At 55.8% G+C, this 15,762-nt stretch overlaps 1 protein-coding gene across 1 annotated transcript in view; it reads left to right on the top strand.

Moving 5' to 3' along the window:
• Positions 1 to 1,712: 1,712 nt before the first annotated feature.
• Positions 1,713 to 15,762, top strand: part of CTBP1 (C-terminal binding protein 1) — a 33,450-nt gene continuing 19,400 nt past the window's right edge. Inside the window, exons 1-3 of the mRNA XM_006893648.1 lie at positions 1,713 to 2,358; positions 3,995 to 4,135; positions 5,600 to 5,775. Of these exons, the coding sequence (XP_006893710.1) occupies positions 1,713 to 2,358; positions 3,995 to 4,135; positions 5,600 to 5,775 (963 nt within the window). The remainder of the gene's footprint in view (positions 2,359 to 3,994; positions 4,136 to 5,599; positions 5,776 to 15,762) is intronic.

Here is a 15,762-nt window from a genome sequence, read left to right as displayed (position 1 = left end):
GGGGGGGGTTCATCTGAATGCACTGACCACAGGACCCCAGACCACGCTCACATCTGGGGATTCACCTGTGTGCACTGACCACACTGGACCTAGACCACGCTCACATCTGGGGGTTCACACATATACACTGACCACAGGACCCCAGACCATCAGCGAGGTTTATTAGGAAAGTAACAGACGACATCTCAGGATCAGGACCGACCTGGAGACATCAGTTACACATGATGACAGTCGCCAGCCAGGAGATGTCATTACTATGCAGCTTCACCTGAAGGCGTCGCCCCCCCTGCCTGGCCACAGGCCCCTCCAGCCTCTGCCCTGTCAGGACGATTGTTGCGTCTCTTTTGCTCCATCTCCACCAGCAAGTGCCTGGGGGCCCCTGGCTCCAGCAGCACACCTGTGCCCAGAGGTGCTTCACCGTGGCTGGTTCCGTGGGCTGTCTGCACCCGAGCCCCTGCCACAGGGCAGCCAGCCTGTGTGGGGCTGTCCTCCCCGGACCGCTGCCACTCACTCTCTGCAGAGTGACCTGCCGTGTGAGGATGTCCTGTCCCCCTCCTCCACCCAATCACTGCCACCCGTTCTCTGTGGAGTGGCTGGCTGTGCGGGGCTGTGACCCCCGGACCACAGCCTCCTGTTCTCTGTGTGCACCTGCCCTGCCCGCTTACTCCCTGTCCTGTTGGTGAGGGCAGCTGTCATATAAGCAAAGTCCTTCCCACTTACGAGGTCCCCCTTTCCCAGCCGGGCTGCACAGGACTGATCCCTGAAGGATTCTTGTCCCTCTTGGAGGGTCTCTGCTCTGTGTTTACATAATAGATCGGCCAGGGGCTGCAGAGTGTGTGACAGACCAGTCCCACAACAGGCGGCGACCCAGCCACTTCTGGCAGTGGGTCACCCCAAGGTCATCAAGGTCAAGTCCAGAGAAAACCTGTTTCTGCAGGGGCATCACGGAGCCCTGGTGGCAGCTCTGGCCAGGTCCCAGCACATAGCAGGAGGAGGAGGACTGGGTGGCATTTTGGGAAAGGGTTGGCTGAGGCCATTGATGGTCAGCTGGGACACAGGCTGTGGGCCTGGCTGTGATGGGTCTTGGGCATGCCCTGCCCTGGGTTGGAAACTCCCACCTCGTCCCTGAGGTCTGGACACAAGAACCTGGGTCCACGTCTGGCCTCATCACAGCGTCCACTCCGCCGCCTGCCGCAGAGGCCCAGGGAGAGATTGCTCACCCGAGCTGAGGGACCCTGCTCGCCGCCTCCTCCTCCGCTCAACTGCAGCACTGGCCTCGGGACTGAGTTCTCGGACACCTGGGGGTCTGGGAGTGGGACTAGAGGCGAGAGGCTGGCGGACAGCAGCTGGCCAGGGACCTGAGCGTGGTTGCGGCCTCAGGTTGGCAGCAGCCGAGAGGGGCCGTTTGTATTTATGTATGTGTGACACCTGGGGTCCCAGGACTGTGGGTCAGGCTGAGTGTCCGAGCTGGTCTGCTGGGCCGCAGGCACCTGTGTGCTGGGCCGTGGACACCTGTACGCTGGGCCATGGGCATCTGTACGCTTGGCCATGGGCACCTGTACGCTGGGCCATGGTTATCTGTACGCTGGACCGTGGGCATCGGTATGCTGGACCGTGGTCATCTGTACGCTGGACCGTGGTCATCTGTACGCTGGACCGTGGGCACCTGTATGCATCTGTACGCTGGGCCATGGGCATCTGTGCATTGGGCCATGGGCATCTGTACGCTGGGCCGTGGGCATCTGTACGCTGGGCCATGGTCATCTGTACGCTGGACTGTGGTCATCTGTGCATTGGGCCATGGACGTCTGTACGCTGGACCGTGGTCATCTGTACGCTGGGCCGTGGGCGTCTGTACGCTGGACCGTGGGCATCTGTACGCTGGACCGTGGGCGTCTGTACGCTGGACCGTGGGCGTCTGTACGCTGGACCGTGGTCGTCTGTACGCTGGGCCGTCGGCACCTGTACGCTGGACCGTGGGCGTCTGTACGCTGGGCCGTGGGCGTCTGTACGCTGGGCCGTCGGCATCTGTACGCTGGACCGTGGGCATCTGTATGCTGGACCGTGGGCATCTGTACGCTGGACCGTGGGCATCGGTACGCTGGACCGTGGGCATCCATACGCTGGACCGTGGTCATCCGTACGCTGGGCCGTGGGCATCTGTGCATTGGGCCATGGGCATCTGTACGCTGGGCCGTGGTCGTCTGTACGCTGGACCGTGGGCATCTGTGCATTGGGCCATGGGCACCTGTACGCTGGGCCGTGGTCATCCGTACGCTGGGCCGTGGTCGTCTGTACGCTGGACCGTGGGCATCCGTACGCTGGGCAGGGCTGAGGACGCCGTGGCAGGCCTCACTCGTGGGGCGTGGTGTGTGTTCCCTAGACTCTGATGGTATTTTAATGTGTCTCTTGTGCTTGATTTTTAGTCAAAGTTTGAACCCGACCCAGGCGTCACTGGTTGCTGCGGATCAGAAGCTTAAGAGCTTTGGTTCGAGAACAGTTAAGGCCATGGAGCTAAGCAGTGGCAGGAACGGCCCCGCCTGGGAGCTCTGAAGACGTAACTTGGCACAGGAGGATTGATGGTGGCGGAAACCGCGCTCATTTTAGGAAATGGCAGGTTGGTTGGGGCTCCCGCGTTCCGATGGGCCCGAGGTCAGGCTCCGCAGGTGCGTGTGGGCTTACTGTCCGGGACAGGCTGACCCCTTGAGACTGCTGGCCGAGAGGTTGATGGTTCAGATGTACCCCAAGGGGCCCCCGCAGACAGGCTGGAAAGTCGCAGCTCGGCTCTGGACACGTGGGGTCACTGTGACTCGGGGTTGACTAGCTAAGCCACGTCCCGACGACCCTCACCCTCTGAGTCCCCTGTGCGTGACCTGGTGCAGGGCTGGGGCGTGTGGGTTTCCCTCCCCCCACGCGTGGGGAGTGTTGGGGTGCTGGGGCCCAGCCTCTTCTGGCTCAGGCCCCTCATCTGGTCTGTATGAGGCGTGTCCACGAATTCCCAGGGACAGGCTGGGTGAGGGTGGATGCCGAGGTTACGCGGGGCCTTGGTGGAAATCCGAGTTGTTGGCCAGTCCTGCAGCCCTAGGAGACGGCCAGCCTGTAGGCCAGGGCTGCCCATGTCTTTTCTGTCCCTTTCTGTCCCCCAAGGGCTGAGAGCCACTCTGTTTGTGAGATGAGAACAGCCTGGCTGCAAGGGGGCAGCTCAGACTGACCCCCAGGACTAGAGCTGTTGGGTGACTGGCCACCTTGCCTGAGTGAGACCTTGGGGATAGCTTCAAGCCTGTCTGGCACACAGGAGCCAGGAGGAGCCTGGGGCAGCCATGTGGGCAGCTCCAAGTGAGTGGGCAGGAGGAAGTGGCCAGGGCTGAGGGCCATGGAGAAAACTGGTGAGGAAAGGTTACCTCCCTATTTTACTCCTGTGGGCCCCACTCCCAAGCTGGGCCACCCCACCATGGTCCAGGCGTCCTGGGTCAGCCGACCCTCCTGCCAGGCCTGGACCAGTGTCCTCACCTGGGCAGCGTGTCCAGTGTTTGTTGCCAGGCCCACCTTGTACTTCCAATGATCGCGGACCCCCGAGCTTGTGCCCCCCGAGTCTTCTGTCTGCTGACGTTCCCTCGTTAGAGTGTGATCACGTGGGAGAGAAGACCATCAGCAGGACTGGCTGACCGTGACCGTGACCATGGGCTCTGCGGAGCTGGGAAGGGCGGCGTCTGTACACGGGGTCACTGTGAGGTGGTGCTCACTGCAGCACCAGGTAACGGGTTCACAGAGCTGCGTTTGGAGCGTGAATTTATCAGTTCACCGAAGATCGCGGGACAAATCCCCCTAAACCGAGTAACACTCGCGAGTGAGAAATGGCCATCTGATGCCGGGCGGCCGGGGAGGAGCGTGCCGCCCTGCGTGTTGGTAAACCTCGCTGGCTCACCAGGGTTGCCTGGTTTGTGTGTCTGTGGTCAGCTTGCGCACTGCCCCCCCCCCCCCCCGGACCCTGCAGGACACCCCAGCCGTGCGGACTTGCCTGTGCTGTCGAAGGTGGCAGTGGGGACACTGCGTTCGTGTGGGACTGCCCGCCCTCTTGCTCAGCGCCCAGGCGCCCCGCCATGTCCTGGCCCCTCCCAGCCTCCGCAGCTGCCGGGTCAGCGCCTCCCGTGCTCGTCCTCCGTCTTTCTGACCCTCTGTCAGGCATGACGCCTCCTCCAGGGACGGCCTCCTCCTCATGACATGTCCACAATGCCCACGGGGAGGGCTGGCCGCTCCCAAGGGGATGGTGGTCCCTGACCTCGAGGTGGCACTGATTCGGGACTGACCCTTGAGTTCTGAGGCTGGATCTCACGGGGGAGGAAACTGACCACCTTCCTCCCGAGGCAGAGGAATGATCACCACTGGCCTCCATCTTGGCACATCCCAGGTCAGGGTGGACACAGAGGACAGCTGTCATGGGCCCCGGGGTCAGCTCACTGTCCAGACTCTTCACTCCTCACCTGTGCCCTCACTGCTCAGTCTTGGGGTGCATCCGATGGCCCCAAGGAGTGGACAGAGTCCAGGTCCGGTTTTAGTTCTGCCGCTTACCAGCTGAGGTGGGGCCTTTGGGGCTTCTCCTTGGCACCTGTCACCCAGGGTGTGATCGGCCCACAAGCCCGGTGGTCAGCTGGTGTCGAGCCGCCAGACCCTCGGCGTCATAGAACACGCCCCTGTCCTGTGCCGTCTGCGTTCTGTTCTGGATTGGATCGTTGCTGTCCACACGGTTTCATGGCCAGTAGTTGGGAATAGTTTGTCAGGCATTTCTCCCATCTGTGTTTTGCCGAGTGTCCTAGCGCCCAGGTGGGTTCCCTGCCCCTCACCGTGCGGGTCAGTGAATGGGTGGAGCGCTCACCCTCCCACCTCTGCTTATCTCTTGGACTTTGTGTCCACACGTGCAGACGTGGATCATGTGGAGTCCGGCTTGTCAGGCCCTGGTCGGGACCCGGCCACTGTGCTGTAGACCGAGGTAGAAACGGTGCGATTCTCTGATCTGTCCATCAGTTACACTTCCCACCCTGGTCCCTGCACCACGCAGGCTCTGGGCCTCTTGCTGGGACAGAACCGGGGCCGCAGCCACTTCTCTCCCTGCTTGTCCATCATCTGGACGGCCTCCCCACCCCTTCCCCACATCCCAGAGCTGCCACCCAGTCCCACAGCCGAGGACTGACCATGGCACCCCGAGGACTGACCCCCTCAGGTGACCGGAAGCTGTTGTGTCACCGGTCCCTTCACCACCGTGTGTAACTCACTTGATAAAACACCCAGGAGCCCTGAATTTGGCACCTACTGAAAAGGTTGGTGGTCCGAGACCCCCTCAGGAGGCCTTTTCTCCTGCAGAGAAAGCTGAAGCAGTCTGTCCTTGTGAAGACTGACGGCCGGTGGGGGGCTCCAGGCAGCTGTGCTTGGCCTGTAGCCCGCAGGGAGGGTCCGCAGAGGGTGGGCTCTGCTCTGTCAGCCTCGTGTGACAGGTGCCCAGCAGGGTGTCCCAGGCCCGCTGTCCCGGCCCACCAGGCGTCTGTGTGTGTGTAAGTGTGTGTGGGATTTAGCTGGGGTCCTGCGGGGCTGCACAGCCACTGAGTGTCCCCTCCTGTCGTTGCAGGCGTCCGACCTCCGATTATGAATGGGCCCCTGCACCCCCGGCCCCTAGTGGCCCTGCTGGACGGCCGAGACTGCACTGTGGAGATGCCCATCCTGAAGGACGTGGCCACTGTGGCCTTCTGTGATGCACAGTCCACACAGGAGATCCATGAGAAGGTGAGGAATGGGGCCCAGGGCGCTGGGCGTCTGATATTCATGTGGGTTGACCTGCTGGCCAGCTGGGCGTCTGGTCTCAGATGTTCCTGTGGGGTGGATGGCCAGGCCTGTTTGTTACACGTTCGCATGGGGTCAGCAGCTGGTCAGTCAGTCCTGGTTGTCAGATGTTTACCTGGGTTACCCGCTGGCTGGTCAAGGGGAGCCCTGGCGTGTGAAGCTGAGAGGACAGTGTTAGGGGACGTGCTTCCCTGGCCTCTTGGACTGTTACTGTCTGCACCCCTGGCCCCGCCCCTCCGGGTGGGGTCTGTACCCCTGGCCACGCCCCCCGCGTGGGGGTCCACACCCTCACCACGCCCCTCGAGGGGTGGGGTCTACACCCTCTGGCTCCGCCCCTCCACTTGCTGTCTAGGGCAATGCCTGACCCTTTGGGAAGCAGATACTTGTCCTGTCCTCTGACTTGTCTGATGAGTTTTCATCATTACTGGTTTTCTCCAGAAAGTGGAGCCTTGTGTTGTTAGATTTTCTTCATGGAGGCCATGGTGGTCTGTGCTCACTCGTTCCCATGGGAGCGAGGGGTGTGGTGGCCTGTGCCCCTTGTCCCCATGGATGCGTGCCTGGTAAGCTGTGCCCGCCTGTCCCCATGGGAGGCATTGATGTGGTCACCTGTGCCCACCCCATCCCCATGGACGCGTGCCTGGTGAGCTGTGCCCGCCTGTCCTGCCCTCCTTGCATGGGGAGCTCTGAGCCCCTCACCTGGAGCTGGGGGTCGATCTTGGTTTGCGGCTTGTGGGCGGCTCCATGACGTGTGTGCTTGTTAAGGAGCTTCCAGGCCATCCCCGTGATGGGAACTTTTCTCATCTCCTAATAGCAGACCCACCGGGTAAGAGCAGGCTTTCTAGGGAACAAAAAACCTGGATGAAATACAAATGAAGCTAAGAAGCCCTGGGAGCTAGCCGCTGAGAGCCCGGATCATGGGGCGCTCAGTCCAGAGGATCGGGGGCCTTGGCCGGCCTGCGCCTGGGGCGTTTCTTCTTCTGGGACAGGTGTCTGAGCTTGAGCGTGTGACTGAAGGGTGGCCTCCTGGGCTGGGTGTTCAGGAGAGGGTGTCTGTGAGATGTCCTGGTGGGCCTGGGCGGGGTCCTGGCGGGCCTGGGGGGAGTCCTGGTGGACCTGGGCGGAGGCCTGGCAGTGAGGATGAACTGGGAGCAAACCGTGCACACACATAGTCTCTGTGAACCTTGACCTTGGTCTGTGGGCCCCCAGGAGCCCTGTGCCTGGGCGTCTGGGGCTCCTGCCAAAAGCAAACACAACAATGGCTCAAGCACAGCGTCCATCACAGGCCGTCAGGGAATCTGACAGCACGCGAGCATCAGCAAAGCGAAAGCACAGGGCTCACCGTTGGGAGCCTGGCCGCAGCCCTCCCGACATGGACGTGGGCACCGGCCTCACCAAGGAGACAAGCCGCACGTGAATGTCTAGACCAGCAGCTGGTAGCCGCATACAGTGACACATCAGATGGGGAGACGGAAAGTCTGGAGCTGAAAACACGGAGGCGGCATTGAGGAAGACTGGCTGGGGACCGGGGACGTGGCCCGGCCTCGCGGTGCGTCCCTGGGCTTACTGCTCACCTCCTGTCCCGGGCTTGGAGCTGGAGAAGCAGGTGACCTGGAAGGCCGACGCTGAGAGAGTGCAAGTCCCCGCGGAAGTCTGTGGTGGAGGACGAGGAGAAAGCAGCTCAGTGAGACAGTGACGCTCTGCTGCGGTCACGTGCCCCCCAGAAGCTGCAGCCCGGCCCCCTCCTCACGGAACAGCCCAGGCTGCGTGGGAAGCTGCGCTCTGATCCTGTGAGAATGGGGCACAGCGCCTGGGCTTCCTCCTGTTCGAGGTGACGGAGGCCAGGTGGACAGCCCACAGCGACCATCTCTGCCCCGTCAGAGTTCGTTCCGTGGTATCACTGGACATGGGATGCCGGGTCTCACCCTGTCCTCAGCCACTGTCCACTGAGGTTAGGAGGACGTCCAGCGGAGATGTCCAGTTAGGGCCTTGACCACAGCCAGGGCAGTAGAGATCATGTGGGGAATCTGGGTCCTGCCCTTGTCTTCTTACATCACTGGACGCCAGCTGGGGAGCCTGGGCGCCTATTTCCGCCGGACAACACGTTGACGCCTCACTTAGCAGCGTGACGAGTCTCCATTATGGGAAAATCAACATTCTGTGACATTGAGAATGACTTTATCATTACTAGGGAGTGAGAATTACGCGGCCAGCCCGAAGGCATGCAGTTCAAATCCTCCCGCAGCTCCGTAGGAGGAGGAGGCCGTTAACTGCCTCTGAGGGTCAGCTGTGGGTCTGTCCGGCCCACATATGTGTGTATGACGGTAACATCATTACTGTAGTGAACTGTAGTGGCTTAGTGGTAAGGAGCTGCATTGCCAGCCCAAAGGAACACGACTCGAATCCACCGGATGCCCTGCAGGAGAAGGCTGGGAAGTCTGTGGAATTTACGGACCTGAAAACCTGCTGGAGAATCAGCTGTGAGTCGATCCCAAGGCCGTGGTGCACGGCACAACATTGTCACTAGTCAGTCTGCGTCTGGGAGTCTGGTGAACCCTGTCGACCCGGGGTGACCCTGATGGCATTGGACACAGCCCTGGGGAAGCTGGCGCCCCAGCCATCCACAGGTCACCCCAGTACAGCAGACAGTACAGATGGGTGCTAAAAAAAACAAGTGCGTTTGCACCTTGATGGTAAAACGCTCTGTCTGTACGCCCAGCAAATCATTCGAGAAGCTAGACTTTCTGAGGAGGACTGTAACACCAAGATTGGAAGAAGAGTCACTAACAACTTGTGTGACGCAGGTGACACAGCCTTACGTTCAGAAAACAGTGAAGACTTGAAGAAGACGACCCTTCAATACAGGTTTTCAACGTTAAGAAAACACAAGTCCTCACTGCTGGGCCAGTAGGCAGCATCACAGTGGAGAAAAGGTTGAAGTTGTCAACGATTTCATTCTTGCTTGGATTCACAATCCCTTGGCACCAGTCTTCACAAGATTAGGAGTGTTTAGCAACGGGAAAGTCCTCGTTCAAGGACCTCTCCAAAGTCCTGAAGGTAAATGATGTCAGTTTAGAAGACTGAGCTGTGCCTGATTCAAGTGGTGGTTTTCCCAGTCTCTTGCCATGCGTCTGAGAGCTGAACAGTGAATAAGGATGAGAGAAGAAGAAACATTGCCTTTGAACTGTGGTGTTGGAGAAGAGTACTAAATATTTCATGAACTGCCAAAATAACAGATACGTCCCAGAGAAGGTGTAACCAGAGCGCACCTGGGAGGCCAGGATGCCAAAGCTTTCCCTCACACACTTGCGGCATGATGCTAGGAGAGGCTGCTCCTCAGACAGGACTTGACCTGACGGCACCTAACAACAGCATCATTCCAATAGGGAGTTCTGGCGGCTTAGTGCCAACCCACAGGTCCATGGTTCAAATCCATCAGCTGCTCCACAGGAGAAAGGTGGGCAGTCTCTCAGCTGTGGGTCAGGTCTGTCTCGACATACACGCTAACAAGGTATCAGGAAACAGCTGCTACAGTGTGGAGAGTCAGGGCTAAGCCCGGTGGACACGTAACCCCAAGCAGTATACCTAGGCTCACAGGGTCCCTGTTTCCTTTTTGAACACCTGCCTGTTGGGCCGTGTTTGGGTTCCACACGGGCAGAGTGAGTATTCTGGAATTGCCTTCTTCCCAGCTTATCCTTCCTCAGCTGTGGTCCACACTGTGTGAGAGCCTTAGACTGGTCCATACGGCACAGGTAAACCCCTCCTCTTTGCTTTCAGTCAAGGTCTGTCTGACATCCACGGGGACAACCCTCATTCCACAGCCTCTTCTGAATCCAGCGTGAATTCCTGGTAGTTCCCTGGGGATGAACTATTTTCAGTAATACTGTATTTGCAAGTTCTGAAAGGTGAAGATATCATGAAAGCGGGCTGAGGACGACACCACTGTCCTCTGTTGACATGAGATTTATTGAGCTCAGAGCAGGCAGCTCTATATAGAGAGAGGCAGGTGCATCCCCCAGTGTCCACGGCTGTCCTTGCAGTCACGATGCCACGTCTTTTCGCTGAGCAGCTAGTGAACAAGCTTTGGTAGCAGCTCAGTGGTAGCCATTGTACTGCTGAGGTTCCTTTCACCTCATTTATCACGGAAAACCAATCAGAATGACAGCTGATTTCTCACCACGACTATGGGAGCCAGAAGGAGAGGGCAGGACATTCCAGGTGTTGAAAGGAAAGAACTAACGGCCTGGAATCTCATGACCAGTGAAAATTTCCTTTGAGAGTAAAAGGAATGTAAGGACATTCTTAGATGAAGAAAGACCGAGACTGTCCCTGGCAGACGTACCTTAAAAGAATGGTTGGAGTAGCTTCTTCCCAGAGGAAATAAAGAGGGAAGGGAGGCCCTTCAGACCATGGAGAAGGGAACAGGACAAAGGATGTCTGCTTGAGGATCAGAGCACAAGTCGGAGCGTTGTCTGGTCTCACTGAAATGTGACATTGAGCTGGCTCCCACTCAGCGACACACAACAATAAATGCATTCAGAAGAAATACTTAATGACAGTAGGAAGTGGCGCATGGAAGGCTGTCAAGGGGATACGTTTTCTGCAATTAATGTGACGAGCACTGGGCATCCCCTGGACTGCCCAAAGGACAGACAAATAGGAGGCTTCACCTCACACACTTGACCCGTGTTGCTAGGAGGGCCTGGTCCTTGGAGAGGGACATGATGCTCCGAGAAGTCGAGGGTTGGTGAAAGAGAGGAAGACCTGCAACCAACTGGACTGACACGGTGACCGCTGCAGTGGGCTCTGATGTGTCAGGAGGTGTGAGGACAGCACAGGATAGAAGAGGGTTCAGATCTGTTGTTCACAGGAACACCATGAGTTGTACTCAAATTATGGCACCTTACAACAAGGTGAACTTACCACATGGGAATCACAGAACACTTGATCATTGTAATGTGAAACTTATACTTGGACCAGGAGGCAGTCGTCAGAACAGAGCAAGGGAACACTGCATGGTTCAAAATTGGGAAGGGCATACACCAGGGATGCATCCTATCTCCATACCTTTTCAACCTATATGCAGAACAGATTATCCGGGAGGCTGGGCTCTATGAGGAGAAATGTGGGGTCAAGATTGGTGGACGATTTATTAACAATCTGCGTTATGCAGATGACACAACCCTGCTTGCTGAAACTGAGGAGGACCTGAAGGACCTGCTGCAGAGGGTCAAGGACTGCAGCCTCCAATATGGATTGAGGCTCAATGTCAGGAAGACAAAGATTCTCACCACTGGACCAATTGGCAGCATCAGGATGGATGGTGAAGAGATTGAGATTGTACACAGCTTTAGTTTGCTTGGCTCCATAGTCAACAGTCTTGGCACCAGCAGCCAGGAAATTAAAAGGCGCATTGCCATGGGAAAGTCTGCTGTTAGGGACCTCTCCAAAGTGCTGAAGAGCAGTGGTGTCTCTCTGGAGACTAACGTGCGTCTGATACAGGACATGGTCTTCGCAATCACTTGTTATGCGTCAGAGAGTTGGACAATGACCAGGGAGGATAGAAGGAGAATTGATGCCTTTGAGCTGTGGTGCTGGAGAAGAGTATTGAGAATACCATGGATTGCTAGGAAAACAAACAGATTTGTCCTGGAAAGGGTTAAACCTTGTGGCTCCTTGGAGGCAAGGATTCTGAGGCTCTGTCTAACATACTTTGGACATGTGAGGAGAGACAGGTTCTTGGAGAGGGACATCATGCTTGGGAGGGTGGAGGGACGGCGCAGGAGAGGAAGGCGCTCTATGAGGTGGAATGATTCAGTGACTGGGATAATTGGGATGGGAGTGTCGGAGACAGTGCGATTGGCACAGGACAGAGCGGAGTTTAGGGCTGTTGTATATAGGGTCGCTATGAGTAGCAGGCGACTCGACGGCACATAGCAACAACAACAACAACATATAAAATAGGCCCTAAGGCCTGTTTTTCACTGTTTTTGTTCAAACAGTCTTCTAGGTTGTATAGCCCTGGTCTGTCCACTTCTGTACAGAGGTAACTTGTGGTCGCAGTGAAGCTGAACCTTGTGATACTGATGGTGTCACATGTGATAATGGTTGCTCATGGCGGACAGTGTTTGGTGGAGCTCCCCAGTTGAAACAAGCTTGGAAGCAGGAGTGGCATCCACTTCCGTAAAGAGCTTGCCTCCGGAAACCCTATGAACCTGGAGAGAGGATGAAAGTCATGCAGGTGTCTTGGACTTTTGTTCATAGGGTCATTATGAGTTGCCTACGACTCGACGACACTTAACAATAACAACAACAACATATAAAATATAGTAAAGCCACTACTCAAAATCTATAATAATCCCTTTTTTAGAAAACCACATAACTGTACAAAGGTTCAGACAAAAACATTCTAGAAAACACCAGGTAAGAACGTTATAGAAAACACTGAAGTATCTTAAGAGGCTTCCTCCCAGGTGCAGGGTGTCCCTTTACTGGGGTTTCAGGGTGTGGAGTGAACGCAGAGAGACCAGTACCATGCAGTAAGTGTGTGAACATCAAACCCCAAAATACTGCACCGTGTGCAGTTATCCAAAATGATGAGAAATCGTCTAAGACTTGTTTCCTGATAATTAAACAACATTTGATCAAAGATCAAATAAACAGATGCACTGTAATCATGAATTAGAGGATTCCACATAGTAAATGTGTCACTTAGTTCTAAATTGACATATAAATTTTTTTTTTCAAAATGAATTACATTTCAAGAAGGGCCAGTAGGCAGTAACGTGGTAGGTGGAGAGAAGATTGAAACTGTCCTTGGTTTCATATCCCTCGGATCCACCATAAACACGATAGCCATAGTCAAGAAATCAGAAGACTTACTGCGTGACGTAAGTTGATGGTCAAGGACCTCCCCAAAGTGCTGAAGAGCAAAGATGTCAGTTTGAAGACTGAGGTGCATCTGATCCAAGCCTTGGGCCTTTTCAGCTGCTTGTTAATGCGTCTGAAAGTTGGACAGTGAATAAAGATAGCGGAAGAGGAATCGATGGCTTTGAGCTGTGGTGTTGGAGAAGAGCACTGAACAGCCCACAGGCGGCCGAAAGAGCAAAGAGATTTGTCCAGGGAAAAGTGCAGCCAGGGTGCCGAAGCTTCGTCCGCATTGAACACGGTGTCAGGAGGGACCAGTCCTTGGGAAATGACATCATGCTGGGAAAGGTGGAGGGTCCGTGAAAGAGATGGAGACCCTTGACAAGATGAATCGACACAGTGGGTGTAACAGCCGGCTCACGTGTGTCAGGATGACATGGACAGGACAGGGTCCTTACCCATCCTTCAGAGGGGCGCTGCGAATCGTAGTTGGCTTGGTAGCACCTGTCAACGGTACAAATTCCAGATTTTTTTCCCTTCAATATGCACAAGATTATTCTAAATTTGCTATTATAAAGGCATTGGAATATTGAAAATAATTTTGAAACAAAAATAAGCTAGAATTCTTTGCGTTGCACGGTGCCCACCTCACGCCTGTACACACTTAGTGTCTTAGAATCCTGACCCTGTGACCCTGTGCTGTGGGTACAGCCCCATTTGGGACAAGCTTCCTCGTTAGGTCCATGAGGCTGGAAGCATTCTGAGCTACAAGGACCGACCTGGACATGGACGCAGAAGCACACACACGGGCACTTCTCATGTGAGGGTGTCCAGTGTACCCGGGCTGGCAAGGAGAGTCCTTCCCTGGAGCCAGCACGTGCTCAACTGGGCACTGACACCCGGGCATCTGGCCTCCCAACCAGTAAGGAAATACGTTTCCAGATTGTTCTCTAAAGACAGGACAGGAGTCATTCCACTGATGTCGAGATTTCTTTCATGGCTACAGTCATTGAGACAGGAGAGGCCCTGGTGACCCTAGCTACCATGGTCAGCTAATGAACAGTCAGGCCAGACCCACTGGTGGCTTCCAGGAGGAGGACGTGGCCTAGGAAGCCCGGAGGCGGCTCTCCTGTAGGGACATGGTGAGTGGGAACGGACTCCAAGGCCGTGGGTCTCCAGTGAGACAGTGTTCTCAGCAGGACAGACACACGGACCAGGCAGAAGGAATGGAACCTGGCGCTGACCCACTTGAGCGTGCCCTACTGAATTTTGACAATCTGTTTGCAAAAAGTAGTTACGAGTCTTTTCAACAACGAAACGGTGCCAGGTCACTTGAACAGCCAACTAAAAACTTGACCTTTTGTAAAACCCATACTCACCTCATTGCCATCAAGAGGGGACCAACCCCGAGCTGACCGTCCAACAGGCTTTCAGAGCCTGAGGTCACATGAGAAGAGACTGCCCTTCCTTCTCCCCGGGAGCAGCTGGTGGATTTGAACTGTGTACCTTTGGTTGGCAGTGCAGCTCCTCACCGCCAAGACCACCAGAGTTCTGTTCTCTACTTTCTGTACAAGTTACTTTAAAATGCACCAGACACTTACGTATAAAGCATGAAAGTGTCAGTCTTCAGGTACTTGAATGTAAACATAAAATTGAAATCTTTAGAATAAAAGATAGAAGTTCAAGCGGAAATATTTGGTGTGCAGATTATCCTAGAATATATGAAGAATTCTAAAACTCAACAGAATAACTCTGTATCTGAGCTCTGGACAGTGCGTAGGGATGACGGGAGAATTGATGGCTTTGGGCTGTGGTGTCGGAGAAGAGCGCTGGACATCCCATGGACGTCCAAAAGAACAAATGGCTCTGTCTTGGAGAAGGAGCAGCTGAAGTGCTCTTTGGAGGCAAAGATGATGAGGCTTCGCCTCACATACCTTAGTCATGTTGTCAGGAGGGGCTGTATTCCCTGGAGAGGGACATGATGCGTGGAAAGGTAGAGGGTCAGAGAAGGAGAGGAAGACCCTCGACCAAGTGGACTGACACACTGGCTACCACAGTGGACTCTAACATGTCAGGACGTGTGAGGATGGTACAGGATAGGACAGGGTTCAGTCCGGTGGTTCATAGGTCGCTGTGAGTCCTACTGGACAACACCTAACAACAGCAGCAAACATTGCTACATAGGGAATGACGGTGAGTAATGAATTCAGTGACGGCAGGGACACAGGATGAGTCCCTGTTTACAGTGCTCTTGAAATGACACCAGTAGAGAGATGGCCAGCAGGAGGGGCCCTGACAGGGCAAGTCCCATCTGGCAATCATATCCGCCTCCGTCAGCATTCTGTTATAAAACCGTAGTTTTGCAGAATACCAGCATTGACAGAAGTGGAGCAAAGGGTATACCAGATCCCTCTACTGTGTACAGCTACTGCGTGTGAAATCTACAGTTGTCTCAGCATAAAGGTTTAATTAAGATAAAACCACGAATAATTACACTTTGTGTGTTGAGATAATTGCAGACTCCCCCTGTGGTAACTTCCAGTCAATCTGGAGCCCAATTTCACAACCAGGAACTCCCGGGGGTACAGTCACCACGTGGGACATGCTCCCAGGGTCCCTCCTGCAGTGCACCCCCTTCTCTCCTGCTGCCACCCCCTCCTGAGGAACCGCTGGTCATTATCCATGTCCCCACCGCTCGCCTGTCACTTGGCCGCAGTGTGCAGGCTCATGTGTCTCTGTGATGCTGGGTGTTTTTCCACTAGTTTTTCAAGGACCAGCAGGGTTAGCTGTGGTGGACGGGTTTCAGCAGAGCTTCAAGACCAAGCCAGATGAGGATGAAGACTATGGAGCTAATCCTGACAGAGGTGGCCGTTGGAAGCCTAGATAGCAGCTTGGCTGGGAGCGCTGCAGCTTGGAAGGCCCTGAAGCATGCCAGGGCACAGGGTGCAGGGGCAGGGTGCAGGGCCCAGGGGCAGGGTGCAGGGCCCAGGGGCAGGGTGCAGGGCGCAGGGCCAGGGCGCAGGGCGCAGGGCCAGGGTGCAGGGTGCAGGGCCCAGGGGCAGGGTG

This window comes from Elephantulus edwardii, unplaced genomic scaffold (genome assembly GCF_000299155.1).
Source record: "Elephantulus edwardii isolate Elephantulus edwardi_28Jun2011 unplaced genomic scaffold, EleEdw1.0 scaffold00129, whole genome shotgun sequence".
In the NCBI taxonomy this organism is placed as follows: Eukaryota; Metazoa; Chordata; class Mammalia; order Macroscelidea; family Macroscelididae; genus Elephantulus; species Elephantulus edwardii.
This window is presented reverse-complemented; position numbering and strand designations above follow the sequence as displayed.